This window comes from Daucus carota, chromosome 2 (assembly GCF_001625215.2).
Source record: "Daucus carota subsp. sativus chromosome 2, DH1 v3.0, whole genome shotgun sequence".
Taxonomy (NCBI): domain Eukaryota; kingdom Viridiplantae; phylum Streptophyta; class Magnoliopsida; order Apiales; family Apiaceae; genus Daucus; species Daucus carota.
In genome coordinates, this window is record NC_030382.2 from 56,154,919 (window position 1) to 56,175,684 (window position 20,766).

At 31.7% G+C, this 20,766-nt stretch overlaps 3 protein-coding genes across 3 annotated transcripts; 1 reads left to right on the forward strand and 2 right to left on the reverse strand.

Moving 5' to 3' along the window:
* Positions 1 to 1,633: 1,633 nt before the first annotated feature.
* LOC108210001 (AP-2 complex subunit mu) lies at positions 1,634 to 9,781 on the reverse strand. The gene is made up of 13 exons (XM_017381230.2): positions 9,512 to 9,781; positions 8,166 to 8,343; positions 6,358 to 6,448; positions 5,674 to 5,768; positions 5,491 to 5,580; positions 5,362 to 5,410; positions 5,152 to 5,290; positions 4,906 to 5,022; positions 3,100 to 3,190; positions 2,881 to 3,023; positions 2,371 to 2,485; positions 2,172 to 2,216; positions 1,634 to 2,043 (listed from the first exon to the last, which is right to left on the reverse strand). The coding sequence occupies exons 1-13, from the start codon at positions 9,592 to 9,594 to the stop codon at positions 1,963 to 1,965; spliced, it is 1,317 nt and encodes a 438-aa protein (XP_017236719.1). The 5' UTR covers positions 9,595 to 9,781; the 3' UTR covers positions 1,634 to 1,962.
* A 2,552-nt stretch (positions 9,782 to 12,333) lies between these two features.
* Positions 12,334 to 14,995, forward strand: LOC108206048 (uncharacterized). The gene is made up of 2 exons (XM_017376218.2): positions 12,334 to 12,777; positions 14,410 to 14,995. The coding sequence occupies exons 1-2, from the start codon at positions 12,553 to 12,555 to the stop codon at positions 14,650 to 14,652; spliced, it is 468 nt and encodes a 155-aa protein (XP_017231707.1). The 5' UTR covers positions 12,334 to 12,552; the 3' UTR covers positions 14,653 to 14,995.
* A 110-nt stretch (positions 14,996 to 15,105) lies between these two features.
* On the reverse strand, positions 15,106 to 15,745 carry LOC108206049 (late embryogenesis abundant protein 18). The gene is made up of 2 exons (XM_017376219.2): positions 15,588 to 15,745; positions 15,106 to 15,498 (listed from the first exon to the last, which is right to left on the reverse strand). Exons 1-2 carry the CDS (start codon positions 15,672 to 15,674, stop codon positions 15,250 to 15,252), a joined length of 336 nt encoding a protein of 111 aa, XP_017231708.1. The 5' UTR covers positions 15,675 to 15,745; the 3' UTR covers positions 15,106 to 15,249.
* Positions 15,746 to 20,766: the final 5,021 nt, after the last annotated feature.

Consider the following 20,766-nt stretch of genomic DNA (forward strand, 5'->3'; position numbering starts at 1 on the left):
ATTTTCAAAAAAAAAATTTAAGGAGCTCAATTTATTTTTTAGACCTACAGCCCCGAAAAGTTCAGATCGGATCTGACTAGAGCCCTTTGATGGAGGAGAGTCTATCTACGGATTGATGTATCAGTCTACAATGTATTTCTCGCATCACGATGCTAGCATTTGTTTTCGGTTTCCAACTGATCTGGACATTCGTGAGCGATACGATATTATTCAGTCCCTTCGCGAAGCTGATCCAGTATTCTTTCGAAGACACTTTCTTACTCATATCTAGATATAGCAAGGTCGGCGGCGTAGTACATATGTGTCCGATGTTCCAGGGGATGCCTCATAGGTTTATTGGGATAGTTCTATTTCTCATAAGTTTATTGGGATAGTTCTATTTCACATGTTGTTGTACCATTTTGTTTTGCCACCGGTCCACAACAAAGAATTCTGGAACAGACATAGGTAGGGGTGGTGGAGAAAGTGATTTGGGAGGTGGTGGGAGAGGATGGGGATTAGGACATGATGGAAGTAAAAGAAGAGTAAATCGAAAGAAAAAGTTTGATTGATTGTGAAACTTGTATAATTTGTTCAATGTTAAGTACTACAAAGAAGTATGAATTTTTAGGATTTTCTGTTATGAAACTTGTCTAATTGGTTCGATGTTTTTAGCTCAACTTAAATTGTAATAAAATTATGTTGAAAGTGGACTCTTATTATTCTTATTTACACTACATTCGGACTTTTAGTATCAAAGTACGATACAACATTATTTAAATCCGCATGATTACACAAATTAAAGGAATATCGATTAACACCGGAGATTACTATTAAAACAATACAAAACTCCCAAAAAAAAAGACAGTGTTTGAGTATGCTAATATATTTATAATATTAATTAGCGATCAGAAAGAAATAGGAATCAAACTTACCTCGGCCATCAATTAGTATCTTAGAAACGCTCGATGAGTAGAATAGGATCCTCATAGAGGTAATAAAAGTTAGTCGACCCTTTTAAATTTTTGTCTATAATTTTACATATTTTACATAATGTTGTGAAACGGTAATAAAGTACATAATTTAATTATTAAATTTTTATTTTCTATGTTGTCATTTTAGTATTGGGATGTGGATCAACACGTATTCTAATACTCTTATAAAATATAGTTTTATATTTAAATTTTTGTTTTTTCTGAATAAATATTTATTATCTAAATTTTTATATAAATAAGAAAAATTTCCAAAAAAAATATAAAACAAAACTTTACATGTGCCTTAAAATACGTGTCGAGCAATGAAAAAAAGTAGGGACAAGAGGAGTAGTTTCTAATGATCTTGCTAAATAGATTATAAATTTATTTAATAATATATTTTTATTCAATTAAATTATTAATGCATCTATTTTCAAAAAAAAAAATTATTAACGCATCCATTTTATACAAGCCTTCCTTCCATTATTAATCAAGACATTTAATTTTAGTAAAATTTTAAAATAATAATATATATTAATGACTTGATTGAAATTTTTACCCGTTACTGAGTTCAGCCCAGTCATTTATTACACGGGACAACCACGTAATGTTTCAACCCAACTAAATCAACAGCTGATAAAAAAGAGAATAGTTGGGAATCTAGTACGAATACCTATTGCTACATCCCAAAAAACAAATTTCAATTATTAAAAAAATGTAAAAAGTGTACAAAATCAGACTGTTTCGAGTTGATAATGCCTAATTGTCCAAGCCTTTACAAAAACATGATTCAACCCAAATTCACAACAAATGATACTATAAACGTTATCCATCCTACCAGAAACATCTATATATTAATGATACAGAAAGCAAGACAAGTTGCATCGATTTGGAGTAACTGAAGCCTCACTCAGAGACTAAAGTATGATATTATATGTAGCTGGGTAGCTTGATTATGTTACTCCAACCCATTTACAGGAACTTCCAAGAAAATCAGTGTTTATATTCGCTAGCACCTTATCTCATACGAACCAGCTTTGGTAATGTAACGAACCCACTCAACCGTGTTGTATCCACTCTTTTCCCATACCTGCAGAGTCCTTTATACATGAGCGATACTACTTCTAAAGTAAAATAATAATAGTAATAATAATTAATATTAATATAATAATGTTGTTGTTATAAATACCATTCTACATTGATCAGTTAACTACGTACCTTGAGAAATCGGACACGTAATCCAGATGCTGTGAACATCGGGACCTGCGGAAAGAGTATTTTAGACCTTTCGCATGAAATATTTATCAATACTAGAGGTTGTACTATCTATTTTTTTATGCTGTGCTTGGAGAAAAATTCAATGAAGACAAATATGTATCAATATCAATATATCATCAGAAACATGTAGATCTCTCACCTGGAATTCCATTTGAATCGGTGGCCTAGTCCAAGACTTCTTTTCTGCAATTGTGGAAATTAACTCTACTTCAGCACTCAAGGTCGGCTCAGTTTGGCCAGGAAATTTCCTTATCCTGTATATATTGGAAGATTATCACACAATTAACACCCGGAAAAAAGAGATTAAGTGATGTATTAATGTATGCATACACATAGCAAATAACAAACTCTGGAATGTCTGGCCATGTGTATAGTTCATACCACTAGAAACTAGACTGTCCTAAAAATCATTTAACACTGCAGATCAATGTACATACAAATAATATCTTACTTGTACAAATCTCCAATATTCTTGATATGTTTACTAGTGGCAGGTACAACACGAGATATATCAACATGATGCATGTCAATATCTCAACTAATTTGAAGTGGCTTAATTGTGTGTCGTTACAGTCAGTTTTGTATTATTATTAAGAATGAAAATGAGTGCCTTGAGACTTATACTAAATAACCAAATTCAACTACTCACTTCCACACCAAACAGTCAATAGATGCATTGTATTTAGCTCGGCCTGATGTCACTTGAAAACTTGTTTTTGCTGTTTGCTTTGGTACTGGAATCTTGATGACCACACCAAGTGCAAACATTTTTGCACCAAAAACGCTCTTTACCTGAAAATCAACTCTATTAAGATGACATGCCAATGTCGATAAGATTTTTTTATGCACTGAATTTATGGAAACAGACCTTGACATTTACTTCCATGCGGGTCCGACCCAGTTCCTTGATAGTAGGCAATACTCTAAAGGGAAGATTTACACCCTCAGTTATGCGATACCTGTTTGCAAGAAAAAATATATACGTGTATTGAAGATAAGTTATATATGTGCAAACAGTTGGACATACGCAAAGAGAACAAACCTAAGAACAGATGGTAAAACGTAAAATCTTAGATTATTGCACCCAAATACTTATACATGATGAATAGAAATAAGTACATACTACTCGTTAAAGAACATACCAATATTGGTTGATAACAAGTACCAAGGGGATTTTGGTTTGTGTACATTATAGGGCAAGTGACTACTCTAAGATCACTCATTGTTGGATCCATAGTTATTACGGCACCAAGTCGAGCCTTGGCTCCCCGGAAAATCAATTAGTCGACAAGTCGCACGACTAGTCAAAAAACTTCGACAAGTTGTGACACACACACACACATATATATATTTAGTAAAGATTATATCATATAGATAAAAACACATCAATTTCATATTCCAAATATAAAGTAAGTAATAGGCAATAAGCTCAAATACCAAAAGTCAAGCATTCCTAAGAAAATAAAAACATAATAGATGAGTGAAATAAACTAATCAAACATAATCATCCATCTCAAAGTCATGTTACACCATAATCATCTTCCACATCCTCATCATCATTAGTTTATCACCATCATCGTGTAGTGTAAAGTTTTAAATTCTTGTACGTTTGAATCTTGGTTGTTTAAAATTTAAAATATGAACCAAAAAGAATGTTTATAAACGAATGAATATATAAAAAAAAATATTATATTATATATGAATATAGATTAATCAAAATTAATTATTAAAACGTTTTTTATTAAAATAAAACTGGATTAGAAAAATAATTATCAAAAGTTTTCAAATAAAATAAAACTGGAAAGTAATTTTTAAAAATAAAAGATACAAAAAAGTAAATAAATTATAAATATGAATTGAAAAGTAACTAAAATTAAATAAATATAATAATTATTAAAATGTTTTTAATAAACTAAATCTGGATAGAAAAATAATTATCAAAAAGTGTTTAAATAAAATAAAACCAGAATATAATTTTAAAGAATCAAAGATACAAAGAGTAAAAAGGAATTTAAAAACAGTTTTAAAAAACTGCAGAGTACCTTGCCACGTATATATACAGAAAGTGCGTCTATATACACACGAGTCGTAGTCGGAGTCGGAGCAAACGAGGAAAGAGAAAACGAGAAGTATATAGAGAGAGATGAGCACAGATCAGCCCAAACTCTATTTCCCGTTATAAAACTCCATGTCACGTAGGTGTAGTAAAAAACCCCAGGTCGGATCGGGCAGAACCCCTGGACGACTTTTATATCCAGTCGCTCATCGACTTAATATTCTTTCCGACTTTCCGACTATTTCCACATAAAATAGTGGATACTGGATACTTGCAAAGAATACCCTTGTAATGAAATTGACTACCTCCTTTTAAGAAAGAGAGCATTACTGAAAGGCCACACAAAGGATGAATTACTATTATTTAGTTCTATTCTGAAGTGCCCTGAAGGTAGTGTTAAAACCTTACTCTGACGTACCATTTTTTTTTGTTCTTCGGAATAGGATTTTGATTTCTAAAGGTGGACTTCCTAAAATTTGTGACTACGAACTGTATATTATATATGGAAGAGATCATAGAACATAAGATTTAAGAGGGTTCTTTAACAGAATATTCTCAAAATAACTAACTTAATATTAAGGGCTAAAAGCACAATGACATAAGGGACTCCCAGCTTACTTCATTAGTTCAAATTCACCATCAGGTGGGACAAAACTGACAGTTTTCTCTGAGTTGAACCTCGTCAAATTTACACATTGATGAAAAGTAACATCATCCAATTCGATCGTTTTCCCGCTGCAGAAGTAGCAAATGAAAGATGAGGTTAATAATAACAGATACAGTGATCTCTTTGTGAAGAAAAAAAGGTTTACTAAAACATAGCTTTGCAATATGCATGAGAGCAATGCACAGTATAGGAGCTACCTTTTAGCTGGACGAGACTTAAGTTGTGACTCTTTCTCCAGGCCAATTTTATCATTTAATCCCAGCTTCAAATCAGGCATTCCAGACAGGAAGCACTTCATAAGAACTTTTCCAGTTACATCACAGCGCAATACGCTACCTACATTCGCAAACTGAATAAGTCCATGTGATTAAAAAATAAGAAAAAGTAATCCACAAGTTCTAATTTACCTTTTGAAGACATAAGAAGGTTCACGCTTTCTACGATATCCAAAAAGACCTGGTAGCTGAAGAAAGTTAATATCGAGCTACAGGTAATACTCGTTAAACTAAAATAAGGTTTAAATCAAATGACATCACCTCATTCTTTTTGTATACAAGGCCTTCTCTACGCCAACCAACAGCACCAGTAACTTGTAATGTCGCATTTGGCACTGGTTTATCTGTAGGCTGTTTGGTGGATCAGTACAAGAAGTCAAAAGAATACATAAATCGACATATGTAGTATAAAGCAGTCCAATGCTAAAAAGAAAATAAAAATACCTTGGACGAGAATGGTGAACGGACACCTTCCTGTGTTATATAAAGCTTCAAAATTTCGGGGGAAAGATTTTGAGGGTAACCAAAATCCATAATCTCTGCAATATGATATTAAATATTATAAATCAAGGCATATACCTCTATATGCTGGCTGCTACAGCATGAAAGAACTTTATCTTACCAACTTTCTTACCTACTCTTTAAGGCATATATTACTTGGACAAAACAAAGGAAATCATAAACTTGAAGAGATTTGTGTAAGTAAGAGAAGAAAGGATCGGATGATAATTATACAGAGAGTAACATAAAAGTTGAGGGGTAACGTGATTCACAGTTAGGGTTACCCAAACAACTCCTTTCTAAAGGCCATTCCCAGCTACAATGTATGCATAAGCACATGACAGTCACTAAAATTAACCAACTTTATCCAACAAACATATATGGCAAGCTACTTTCACGTATACAATTATAAAATTTGCTTCATTTAGTTGTGCAAAGTTTGAAAGATAAACACATTTATGAGCCCAAGGTACTTCAGACAAACAGAAATATGAGCCAATATAGAGAAACGCATACATAGTGTACTGAGCCTCATATGCATGAAGTAGAAGGTAAATACGTAACCAAAATGTGCAAATCACAGTTAACAATAAATAATACAAGAAATATATCTCAATATCAACATACCATCCAAGAGCTCGTAGATTAGAACAAAATTGTTACGGATAGCATCCTCATCAAAAGCCCCACCGAAATATGACTTGAACAATGCAACTGCCTGCAAAGTGCACACAGCATGAATTCTAGATCTCAATGTTAATAATAATAGATTGTCTTCTCAAAGCAAGAGCTAATATTTAACCAAAATAAGTTATTAGCTTGCGGTAACATAATATATATAACAAAAAAAAATCTTCATCATAAACATCACACGATCATAAAAATGAACTCGCACGTATCTATTCTGACAGCGAACCAGTGCGAAACATAGAATCATAAAATATTGTGCCTGTTTGGTGTATCATATAGGATTATAGGTGCTTACATGAGCAATAAGCCCATTTCACCTTGTGTTCTCTGTTTACCTATCTTAATATCTCTGCTTTTGCCAATCTAGTGTTAACTTTAGACTTTAGAGGTGCAAAATGACACAAGGAATTACTTCAATGCTAGGGATTCAATTGTTTTTACTTTTTACCCAGTTAACTAGTTAAGTTTTCTTCTAATTTACAATTTTGATAACTTATGTGTTGAACTTATAAGTAGAATTATGTAAACATAACAACTTATAATTAGAACTTTACATATCACTTATAACATACAAGTAAAAAGTAACTGTTTTTTTAAGTAACCCGAATGGGACCATTATCTTCATTGCAAAAAATAATTGCTTTCTAGTAAGCCGCATAGCATCCATGACTCCATGTCTATGTTCTTGTTATCTTGTTAAGTTTCAGTTCTCTACTACTTCTTCACTTATCCTCTTCTACTATAATGTTCTCATGTTTCTGATTTCTGCTACCCGATGTTTCCTTTCACACTGTCCCACTCTCTTCCAGCAAGTCCATATTTCACTTACCAATCATCAAAAAGAATATTTGGGGGTTCACTATGTATAGGGACTAGAAAGCTAATGCCATTAGTTTTATATCAAGTCATTCATATTTTCATAGCAAGGCTTTTATTCACTAATATTCAATCTATATAAATACCTTATAATAGTTAAAATAATAAATTTCAACTATTCATTACATTACGGATATCATTCGGGAAGAAAAAAAAAAAAGATCAAGCAGTTGTCAAAATTTAGTGGTTGAATTACCCATCTTCTCTTATCACTTTCTAGGTTGCTATGTAGAATTTCATATCAACATCATTAAGAGAATAATTGATGTAAGACCAGCAACATGATTTATGTACATAAGATCTGAAATATAATGATTGATAATTTTGGACATGAAAAGATGTGTTGTTGAAATCAGGATACGGCACAAATATTAGAGTCCATACTGCAAAGCTTTAAACTATAAGGCAGAGTCAAAAAGGTTACTAGCATTCTCATCTTTCCAAAGGAGTTAGGCCTGTTAAAGTTTTATCAGTTCATTTGGGACACTAAATTTACTATATTTTGTACTGACGTTGGTTTTGTACAGTTCTCTATGACCATGTTAGATTCCTTTGTTAATTAAACATCTCCTCTGCATTGGCATTAAGCTAGGGCTGGTCCGATAACCTTTCCTTTTTTTTATATACTTAAATATTAGCAACAAAAAAAAAACTAATTTAAAACACTGATGGTATCAATAGAAATAGATCTAAGGATGCAACTGGCACGCTAAAAAATTTGAATACTCTAGAATTTATTAAAATTTTCACTCTGTAGTGCCAAAGGACAAACATGTGGAAGGAATAACTACCCGGTGGGGAAAAGTGTTTGAACTTTAAACAGAAATCAGATCTAAAATAATCATAAAGGGCAAGAAAGAGCTAACTACCTCAACAACAAACTTGAAGGCACAAGCTACGTTAGCATTGCTGCTGACAACGATCACTATGTACACATTGCTAATTCTCATATAGAAGAAAGAGCATCCACCAATCTGCCGCACAGGACAGGTACCTAGCTCTTTCGTCTGCATTATGTGCACACGAAAGGCATCCACCATATTCCCCCTGGTACAAATCCATCAGTAATTGCAAATTAGATAGTATTTAGAATTATAAATGCAAACATCTGCTAAATTATTGCAAGACCACAAAAGTGAACATTAGAAAGGGCATCCTTCATACGACGTATGAAAAAGAAAACCATGAAATGTAAACGAGGACCATCTGCACAGAGCATACTAATGTACAAGATAATGGTAAATGCATATAAGGTGAGCATCTCAAAATTACCCACAATATCTCCTTTCTAGAAATAACCTACACTTCAAATCTCATCGCTTAAACAATCTCAGAATCTGTAGTGGCACAAAAAGATCCAAAGCTGATATTTAGTTATTATGCATGATTGTAGTAGCTCCAGTACCAAACACAAGTTGTTTATTCAAACGAAAACACCTTCACCGTCTTTGGGATCGTAAATCACATAAAGAACATTTGATAGTCTTATAATGCTATTTCACCCATAAATGGATTACACCTGGTATTGGTTCATGGGTTAGTCCATTCCATAATCTATTGCGGAAAACTATCAATTAAAGTGACTTTAATTTGATGCCAAGCCTTGGTTTAAAATATAATCAGTCCACAACCGAACAAAAACTGGAAGCTACGGGCAAAGGCTGTCCACGTACACACAATTATGGAAAAATTAAATGTCCTACCCTTATAAATGTCAAGAAGGCCTTCTAAATTATGTTCGACATAGTCAACTGAACCAACACAAATCAAAAATCTGAAAGTTATGAGCCAAAAAAACCCGAACAGATCATAAATGCAGCACATTCTGGATTCAAGTGTTGCAGTGCCTCCCAATCTCAGCTTAAATTATAGAACTACCTATAAACAATTAACTAAGATAAATGCTATACTCGTATCACCAGGCACTAGTTAAAAATAAACTACTCATACTCCGAGACCAAATTATACAAAAAATATTCAATTAAAGTGTGATCTCACTGAAATCACTTGCTTACGCAACCTTATCGAACGTATTCCAAAATCAATCTCTCTATTTCTACTAGAACAAGCATAAAACAGCAGCGCAGCCATAACAAACTAGCATTCTACATCAATTACATACTACAAAACACTAAAAACTGCTTCAATTAAGCAATCAACTTAAATAATCATCAGATAACAAAAATCAAGAAGTAGCGAAAAAATCGCGACTAACCCGACGTCGTCGCGGTAGAGGCGATTGATGAGCACATCGCCGCGGAGATTGAGAAAGTAGATAGCGGAAGCAGCGACCGGCATGGTGTTAACAGATCGGATCGAAATCAGATCTAGGGTTTTGAAAAATATTTATCTCATATGAAAATAGGAGGACTAGTATTAGAATTGAAGGTGAAAATTTTGGAATTGATTTTACAGAGAAAAGTGTGTTTCAGGCAGCTGGATGTGTCTTGTATTCAACGGTAGCCACGTGCGTTTTTTATTTGTCTCTGTTTATTTTATTGTGTTTTTGTTGAAAATGGAAACGAGAGAAAGGAAGGTTCAGTACAGGTTTTAGAGTTTTTCTTAAAAAAAATTATACAAGTGTATCAGTTTTCTTTTTGAGACTTTCTCATATACATTTTAAAAATAAAAATAATAAAATTTTATAGTAAATTTAAATATTATTATTACTTTCTTCCACTACACCTAAGTAAATGGAGTATTAGTTGGTCCGAACATTAGTCTCGTGCTACAACCTCTTTATACATTAAATATTAATTGGTTCCATCATTTTACATATTTTTTTTCGTTAAATTACACATGTTCATAACATCGATGGCCCTACTTCAAAAAAAAAAATCGATGGACCATCATGTATATATATTTTTTTTATTTTTTTTTGAAATTGAGAATAAATATCACAGATATGAATCAGCAATTAACCGTGATAATTCTTTCATTGAAGAAAGCTCATTATCTAACCGTCGGACATGCAGGATGACCGGAGAAATTTAGACAATAAAACTTCAATGTCCGAAAAGAAAAACCCGTCTTCTTCCAAGAATCTTGAAAATAAAACACGGGAAACAAGAAAAACATAAGTCGATACATATAACAGATTGTATATATTAAATATTATAAAAATAAAAAATTATATCAATAATAAATTATTAATAAAATCACGTGTATATGCATGTGTTCATCAAAATATTCACACAATTATGAGTTATCATAATTGAGACAATTAAACTCTTAATTAAGGCACAATTAATAAAATATTAAAACCCTTAATTAAGACACAATTAAAGCCCACGAATAAGGCACAATTTACGCCCTCAATTAGGAGGCACAATTAACACCCATAAATAAGGCGCAATTTACGCCCTCAATTAAGGCGTAATTAACTCCTTCCTTTCTGAAACCGTCACCGCAACCCTCGGCCATCTCAGCCACAACTGCTACGTTATCTCTCGCACACGATCGCGAAGAGGACGATGACCACCCTACTCAACTTGTTTAACGGGAGCAGGAGCATCAACCGCAACAGCGACATAACCCAATTTCCTCTTGGCAGCTGTAACATGATCGTCATCCTCCTCATCAGATTCATTAGCACCGAAATCAAAAGTCCTGGGCGAGCAAATATACCAACCAAATATATGAAGGCGGCAGTGAGAGCACTACAACAATACTCAAAATATCGAGCATACGATCGCGAATGAAATTGCCGACAGAGGAGTCAAAATTGACCGGGTTGCGAGTTGACTTTTATCATGTACATATATTAGTTCATGACAACGAGGGAGTAAAAACTCTTTTTCTTAATGAGCTGTGTATTTGAATGAGAAATGCAGATCGAGATTTCAATAAATTATTTTTAGTTATGAATTTTAATGAATGATATTCTCTTTTTCCCATTTTAATAGTCTTGTTTGGAAAAATAAATTTTCGTGTAATATTTGTCCTCTTCTTTGTTCAATGTGACTATATACGATTTTTGAAATTAACTGTAATTAATTTACACAACTTTCAAAACTGTTTAAGCAAGCAACTGTTTCCTCTGTTAGCATATTATAATCGCTTGATTTTTTCCACGTATTTTTAGAATTTTGAACGTAATTTTATAAATTTTATTTTTAAAAATTTCTTTTTGTTAATTGAAACATGAAATTATATTCATGTGTGATTAATGTAGCTTTAGTGATGACAACAATGATAAGATATCAAACCTAATATCTCTTAATATGTGTGAATTTTGCAAAGAAAACTATTAAAACGGGATTGAAGAAAATTTGATTTTCGACGAATTTTTTATAAAATGTCACATAGTTATATAGATCTTTTAGAATTTAGGCACAATATATATTTTCAAATCTTATGAATTTGAGTGGGATTTCAAAAAAATTAAAATTTGTTGAAAAATTCTACAAAATCAATCATTTTTTGAAGTCCGAAAAATCCATCAGTATTTGAATATCATCAGATTTTTAATAGATTTTAAACAATCTCAGTTGAATACCATCGGATTTTAAAAGCGTAATTTAAAATCTTGATTGAATACCACCATATTTTGTAACATAATTTAAAATTTTAGTTCAATACCCCAATATTCCTTTTTCTTTTAAACCCGAGCTGAATATCTTCGGATTTCAAAAATTAAAAAAAGTTCTTTTAAAATCACAATTCAATATGAGTATAATTGGATGGTTTGTGTGTATAAAGGTGATCTCATTACTATTAATATGAGCATAATACATTTTCCTGGAGAGTAAGAAATTGCTAAACTTAGTAATTAATCAAGGAAAAAAACAACTGATATTTATTTATGTTAACAGAGTGCAAAAATTAGTAATTAATCAAGATTAAAAATACAATGAATATTAATTTAGCTGAATATATGTATGACGAGTATAATTTATGACATACATAATATAGTTTTAAACAAAATAACAAGTTTGGGCATTTTTATTTGCTTACCAATATTCGAAAATGGAAAAATGATATTCTAACCATCGTTTAGCAAATAAAACAGTCATACGATTAACATGTGACTATGTGAGAGATAATTAAACATCAAACAATAAAGTGAAGTATTAATTTCCAAGCAATGTCATCACAAAAATCAAATCATCACCAATAATATCTCGTATCTTTACCACGCCGACGATCTATTTCCATAGATTTGCGTGCAATCGAATCGCCGCCGGTCACTTATATATACAAACCTCAACTCTCACACACTCACATACACTCTGTCTGTGTATATGTGCTAAGGCGATGAAGTTTTTAAAGAAGATCGCAGGGCTACTAGGGTTATCAAAAGACGAATCGCACGAATCGAAAGATGAACAAGTCAATGATGCTCATAGAGTAGTGTTGGATGAGCATCAGACTCAGCATCTTCCTCGTAAAGGGTTTAGTGTGGCGGTTCAAGTGCCGGTTGAGAGAGCGCAGGCCGGTCCGGTTCTGCTTCCGACTAATGGTCGTGATGGCGGTGTTCAGGTGATTAAATAATTGGATAAATAAATTAATAGTTTTAAAGTTTTAATTTCGTGATCGTGACTAATTGTTAGGGTTTTTTGAATTTGTTGACTAGGGTTTGTCTGAGTTGTGTGTTTTACTTGTAAATTGAGTTCATTTGCGGTTTCATTGTGGAAATTTGTGACTGGAGATTGGTTTTTTAGTATGATTACAATTGTTATGGCCCGAGGTATTGGAGTGTTTTTTATGGTTGCCCTTCAGGGGGTAATGTACTTGATAAACCCAAACGTAGAAGTATTGATTTAGGGATAGGGGAAGTGGATTGGTTGAAGAACAATTTTACAGGGCTGCTTGAAGGAGGAGAGTACTGTGCCGCAATCAATTGAGTGATATGGCAATTTTTAGGGATTTTTTTAGGTTTGTTTTTTCGCATAGACAAAGGTTGTTTATAAGACCCGAGGAAGCTTGATAAAGTTCTTGCTCGGTATAGCTTATTATTCTGGAAGTGGTGCTTCTGTTATCTTGGAAAGACTGCAGTGCTTTCATATTTATGTTCTCATGGGGGTTCAGTAGAATTTACAGTTAATGCAGGACTGGATTATGGTGAATGGATGGAGGAAATTTCTAGCCAGACTAGCTGGTTATCTGTTTGGTTTTTAAGAACAAAATGTGTTTAATGAGTCTGAAATGTTTTGTTATTATTGCTTCATTTAGAGTGCTGGGTACAAAGCTAGTCATTCAGTGTCATGAATTCTGATGCTCTCTCAATATCCCTGCGTCTATCTGACTCCCTCACTTGTCTATCATTCCTTGAGCAAAAGTGTTTATTGAATCTAAAATGTTTTGTTATTATTGTTTTCATTTGCTATACATTTAGTTGTTCATATATTCATATTTCAGAAGATATCAGGGCCTCTATAATTTATGTAATTTCCATTTCATAGATTATTGTACGGCTGCTACCCCCCCCCAGCTTTTCATCTTTTAAAACATCCAATAACTCCATTTACTCTAACATTCTGCATCCTAGTGCGAGTACAAGTGAGAATGATGACACAGAGTTGATTCTTTTGCAACTCCTTGCATAAAAATTAGTAAATATAATGGATTAAAATTTTAAAATAGAAATGGCATCTTGCTGGTTTTCTGTACCCACCAGTTATATTGTTTGCCATCTGTACTCTAACTGAACTGCTCTTTATAACTTTATATTCTCAACCAAGAGATAAGAGAGATCGCCTTTAGTGAACCCAGAGAGCTTAGAAGTAAGTCATGTAATAGTGAGTTCTTTAGTAAAATGCTTGTATTTCATTCTTGAGAAGGCAAGCAATTTGAGTTGATAGAGGTCTCTGGAGACTGGAGTCGTTAGCTGTGATTTATAAATTAATGTTATGTTCAATCTGTAAAGGGGAATGATGTGAAAATAGAACGAAACTTGGACTATATACTTTGCATTATTCAACCTTCCCCTTTTGATGGCCAATTTTGAGAAAATTTTCTATAGCTTTTCATGTCTTCAATGCTGAAGTAATCGTTCGCATGGTTTAGAAGCATCAAAACTACAGTTTTAACCTCTCACCATAAATTATTTTGCATATCATTGCTATTCCTTTTTGTAATTATATCTTTATATTTTTTATGTACTGCTTTCAGGGGTTTCAATGGTATGCTAGGAGGCTTAGGATTGATGATGAAGGAGATGTTGCTGATGAATTTTTGGACGAGGTCTTGCCTGAGGTGAAAACAGTGTCTATGACAGAAGACAATAAGCACAGATCTGTACCAACATTTGAAGTGAAGTCCAGCACGGTGCCGGCTAAAGTGAGAAGTCAAGTGCTAACTGAAGGTAGAATCCAGCATAGAGTTGAACACCAAGGCAGATTAATGTGGGTCTAATCTCGATAATGAGTGGTCGAAGGATGGATGGAGTCATTAACTGAATCAGTGCTTTCTGTGCAGTCAGGGTCCTAAATTGTCCGCGATGGGTGTTTGTGGTTTAGTGATATGCTACTGTGGTAACCTCTGTGCATTCTTATTTCAGTCTTCTTTTTTGTTGTATTCTCTTTGGTACTCGAGTCCATGGAAAATAAGGTTGTGTGATCGTAAGTTGGCAGGTGTTTTGGCTGTTGGCTGTAGTCTCTGACCTATTTCTTGCGTCGATATTGGTTAACTAGAGATACATATATACATATGTAAGAACAACCTTTTACTTATTTATAACAAATTATGTACCAAATTATATTGCTGACAGCACATGATTAGTTGGTATTGATCGCATAAACTGTACCAACACGAGCTTGTTACTCTACTTCAGAGGCAGAATTGCTACCACAGAGACGAGAAATGACAGGGAACACAACAGAAATTTCCATAAACCAATGATCAAGCTACAAAGAGGCAGACCATTTACAAAGGTACCTAATAAACCACAAACTGAAGTACACTTTATTTTACAATAAGTATCATAAAGACTCGAGATTATTAAGTAAAGTCCTAGATATGATGATTGTGTCCCGGAGGGTGTCCAGCAAGGGGGTGTGTAGGAGCTGCCACCCCAGTCCCAAGTGGCTGGTTGTGGTGGGCATGGGGTTGGCCAGGCAGGTGGTGAGCTCCATGGAGTTTGTCAGCCGCGTGTTCAGATTTGGCCTCGTGTAGATTCATCTTAGCTTCAGCTTCTTTAGCTTTCATTTTCTCATGAGCCATATCTTTCTCCTCTTTGGTTCTTGCTGTTGCTTTCTCTGCCTGCCAAGCATCACTCCACATGTTAGTTATTCTATGCATAACCATCTTTGAAATAGTTTTTGCTACTGCTTTCTATGAATCAAAGTTACCTTTTCTTCAACATGGGCTTTGTATTTGTCAAGATGCTCCTGACCAGCACTAGCTGCGTTACTCACTTTCTCCTTCAACGAGTGCATCTTCAGGGTTTCGGTTACTTTCCCTAGCAATATACGATATAAAAAAGTCTCGTTTAAATGACAGATGTTTTGTTTTTAGATCTATATATATAATATTTTTAGCAGCTCCAAAGGCTTGCCGCGTATGCGCTACGTGTCACGCATGCAGTTTAATATGTTTCTCGATAGTCACACCATCTCGCAACAGGATACAAACCACCCTTATCTTAAAGAGGGGCTGAATTTGCATATCAGGGAAAAGAATATTCTCGGGCATCCATTGACTAATACGAACTTTGCGCTTGTGCACTCATGAATTACTGAAAATATATTCAATATATTTGCTTCACTTTGAATTTAAAAATCCACATGAATCATCAAAAATCCGATATATTTAATTTATTGATCAAAATATATTATAGTTATAATAAAAAATATATATTAAGGTATGTTAGAAAATAAAGATCAAAATTCTTAATGGTTCGGATGCAGACGAATATATATTGGCATAAAATTCGCTGAGCAATGATATTAAAGTTGTTTAATTTTAGTTATGTTGTTATTTATAGATATATAGTTAAGTTTGTTACTGAAATATAAATATTAAATTGAGTTAAATATTAATTGAAAACTTTTTTTAGGTAAAAATATTAATAGTTGGTTAAATAATTTTAATACATCTCTGTGTATCTGTGAATGAGGGACTATTAAGGATACGATCTGTTTTTTGCTCCAGTTAAATGTGAATAATTTATACAATCATATCTACTTATCTACTTCTATATATTAAAAGAGAACAAGGGGCAAAAAGAGCCAATAAAATGGCTGTGAAATGACTAACATATCCTTATTCAACAAAAAATAACAAAAATGCCACCATTTTACCATAAATGCAAAAATTGATTAATTTTATTGTAGTGAGCATTCAAACCTCTATCCTCGAGAATTTAATGCAAGATCATAACTTAATAAATCAGTAAATCTTTTAAGATGCTTTTGATTTTATTATAACTTTTAAATAATATTACGGTTATCCTACTTTCATATATTAAAAGAGGACTATGGGTAAACGTAACCTATAGAAAATTATTGTTATATCTTTATTTAACAAAAAAATAATAAATATGATAATATTTTATGATTATTGTTAAAAATAGATTAAATATTATTGTTATGGGATTGTTAAAATCAGACAGCACTCTCATAATATATATTGTATTTATATTAATTATTATTATTATTGAATAATATAATTTGATTTTATTTTATATATATATAATATGTTTTGTTACGTAAATGCACATTATTTATCATATCATAATTTTATTTGTTGTAAGAATTTTCAAATAATATAAATTAGTTTAATTTTTATTATGACATTACATATAAATAATAGATGTAAATTCAATTGTGAAGTTAAGTTTGTTATTTTTGTTATTAGACTTATGTTGTTTGAGTTTAAGTTTTATGCGAAATGAGTCAAGTTTGAATCACTTGCGAACACCTCAAACAATTTCAATATTTTATTTTATTTTTTTAGTTTTGGTTCGTCTAGAATTTTGATTTAACATTATTAATTTAAAAAAACTTATTAAATGAATTCCAATATAATATTACCCAATATCGCAAGGAAAAAGTGTACAAGAAAAATATAAAAAGATATAATAAAAATTATTTATTTTTATCTATAACCAACTCGAGTACGAGTTTAAAGGTTGAGTTTGAATTTACACAATAATAAAACTCTACTCAAATTTCTTAACGAACAGTTTTTGTTGTTTGAACTCGACAATGAACCGAGTCGAGTCGAGTTCCTGACAAACATTTGTGTTTGTTTACGGTCCTAATTTCATTCTTCTTCTTCTTTTTTTTCAACTAAAAAGTCTAAAATCTTCAAACATAGGAAAATCGAAGATGTCATTTTGATATTGGTCAAAAGTTAGGGACAAGACATGTACGATTACCTTCATAACACAGAATATAAAAATTGTCTCTAAGAGCACAATTTTTTTTTCATAAATAGGATGTGGATATTAAAGAGAACGTGATCAGCGTAGAAGCATTGGTAAAAAGCCTATTATCGATATTAGAAATATCCTTCTTCAAAGATCGCAAGAACGTCTTTAAAAGAGTGTATGAGTATATCTTAACGTGCATGATGAAATATGTCACTTATATGATTTTAAAATGTCCACTCAACTTGAAAGAGAATTTGATTATTATTCGATTATAAAAACTTTATGTTCATTTTCAATCTAAAATTAATAAATAGTCCGACCACTTGAATAAAAAGAGCATAAGTGGATGTAACATATGATATTGAATATAAGTTTAATTTTCTCATGTCGAACACCATCAAGCTTTTTTTGTCTAACCGATATATAAATTTTGTCAATAATTTCACATCTGGCATCATTTACATTTTTCAAGTACAAAAATATATTAAAAAAAATAGATGAATTAATAAATATATATTTCAAAAATAAAAAAGTATCAAAATTTAAATTTGTTAAATAAATTAAATAACAAATTTAGAATGTGATTTTAAATCAGAGACCCGTGCCTTGCACGGGTTTCTACGCTAGTATATATAGTAGCCCAACAGGTTCGTGTCAAGCCTCCCTCCTGAGCAAATAAATTACCTAGCTCCGAACCTGAGCCTAACTCCGAACCTAACATCTTCTCATATATATAAAAAAAAGATGTTATTCATGAGGCTCGAACTCGGGATCTCTCCAGTACAAATACATCACTCAAACCACTTGGGCTACACAAACAATTAGTTTATTACTCAAAAGCATTAATCACATACTTTAAAACTTTTGTATTTATATTCGTCTCAATATCTTATTTATTTGAGATGAGTTATTATTTCAGTTAAGTCTCATATATTGTTTACATGATAGATTAATATCTATAAATTAATTATTTACATAAATAAATTTAAAATTAAAAAAAATATGAATAATCGGGTTCGTGCCATGATTCGGATTTCAAAAAATAGATATAATTCGTATTCGAATTCAAATCTAACTTAATAGTTTAAACGAGCACCGATACAATATTATAGAAATTTTAAGCCATGAATGTGAGAAATAAGTACAAAAAATGAGGTTTAAGCGAGCATCTTTGAAAGTAAAAATTGATGGGCTTTCAACATGGGCTATGTCATATTAATTTCTTTTATTATAAAAGACAATTTACAAAGAGATTACAATATTTTGGAGAACACGAAATAAGGTGACTGAAAGAATATTCCTATGTAGAATATTTTTTTATTTTAAACTTATGAATTCAGAATTTGATGTGTAACTAAATCTTTTTTTGAAAAAATTATAGATATAAGGATAGTGACAATACATCAAATTTGGTGTCGGAAAATATATCTAAATGATATAATTTTGATGATATATGTATTTGAAATATTATAACTTGTGATATGAAGGTGAATTTAAGGAAATTTTATATTGTTAATCAAAAGTCAACCACATAATAATAAAACGCGTTTACGAGAACTACTAAAAAAATTTAAGTTATAAATTTTACTTTGTTAAATAAAATAACACAGAGAAATAAGTTATATATATCAAAGTCTTAAAACTATAATTTTTAATATGCCATCATCCAATATATAACATACCAGTTAAATAAAATGATTCAAACTACAGTTAAATTAATCATTTACAAATTAAACTAATAAAATATAATTAATTCTGAACCGGATAATCTGATGCGATACGGTGAAACTAATATCTGGTTAAACGGGACTAGAACAAGAATAGTTTTTTCATGATTCAAAATATCGAATATATAACTTGATCTTTAACAATTGAACATGATATGCCACATTGATCACTCCTAATAAATACGAGTATCAAAATATTAAAAATGTGAGTTTGCACAAAGCTAAAAAAGTAACTACACGACTAATTGAACTAAATATTTTATGGTTTTATGAACTTCATGATGCCTAACTCATATCTACTCTCTTTTTGCTATTTGAAATTCCATAAAATCATTTGTTTGAGATCTGTTTTATAACGATTACATGAAAAATCATTAAAAGTCTTAATAGACAAGCTCAAAAAACTAATTATAGAAAATTAAAATTTTATAACGAGATAATGTTATAACATACTGTATCAAAGTAATATTCATCAAATATTTTTAAATTAACAATAAAAATATAATACATTGAAGTACTATATACTCCCTCCGTCCCAAAAAGAGTGAGCTGGTTTGAGTTTCACGGAGATTAAGAAAAATGTAGTAAGTTTAGTTGAAAAGTGGGTAAAGTGGTGGGACCTACCAATATTTAATAATAGATTTGAGATAGTGGAGGAAGATAGTGGGTGTAATAGTGTTTATATTATTATAGAAAAGAGATGGTGGAAGAAAGTAGTGGGTGTAATAGTGAAAAGTAGTGTTCAAAAATAGTAAGTATTGTAGGTTCATTCTTTTTGGGACGTCCCAAAAAGGAATAAGGGTCACATAAAATGGGACGGAGGGAGTAATTGATATGAAAAATAAAAGGATAAGACACATCAAAGGTGTCAGAAATTTTTGGGGTGCAATTATATGGTTAGTAGTTCAATTGATACTTTTATAATAAAATAAGGTACGTGTCTTTTTACGTACAACACATGTTTCAATTTTTATTTATACAAAATGTGTGCAACATATGCTAAAAAGAATGTGTTGATGATCTGCTCCATCATGTATCACTTTAATAATTATGCAAACGTACGCTCAAAAAAGAAGAAATAAATGTAGGGCAACACGGACCACACATCTTCATTTAATCATGATTTAGGATATCGTAATTCACATATCAAAAACAGGTTTTTATCAAAATCATGGTATATTAGTTGAAATAATTTAATAATTTCAACAATAAATTACAGATTCTTTTAATGAGGTATAATATATTTAAAATTTAAAATTTTAGTATTAATTTCGAATATAATTTTGAACATTGATAATATGATGATGGTCTCTATATCCTAACGAATTTGAATATAGAAATATCAGTTCAAATGTAGTTTTTGGTCTATAATTTTTTTTAAAAATATACTCCCTTCGTCCTATTTTAGGTGACCTTATTTGACTTTCA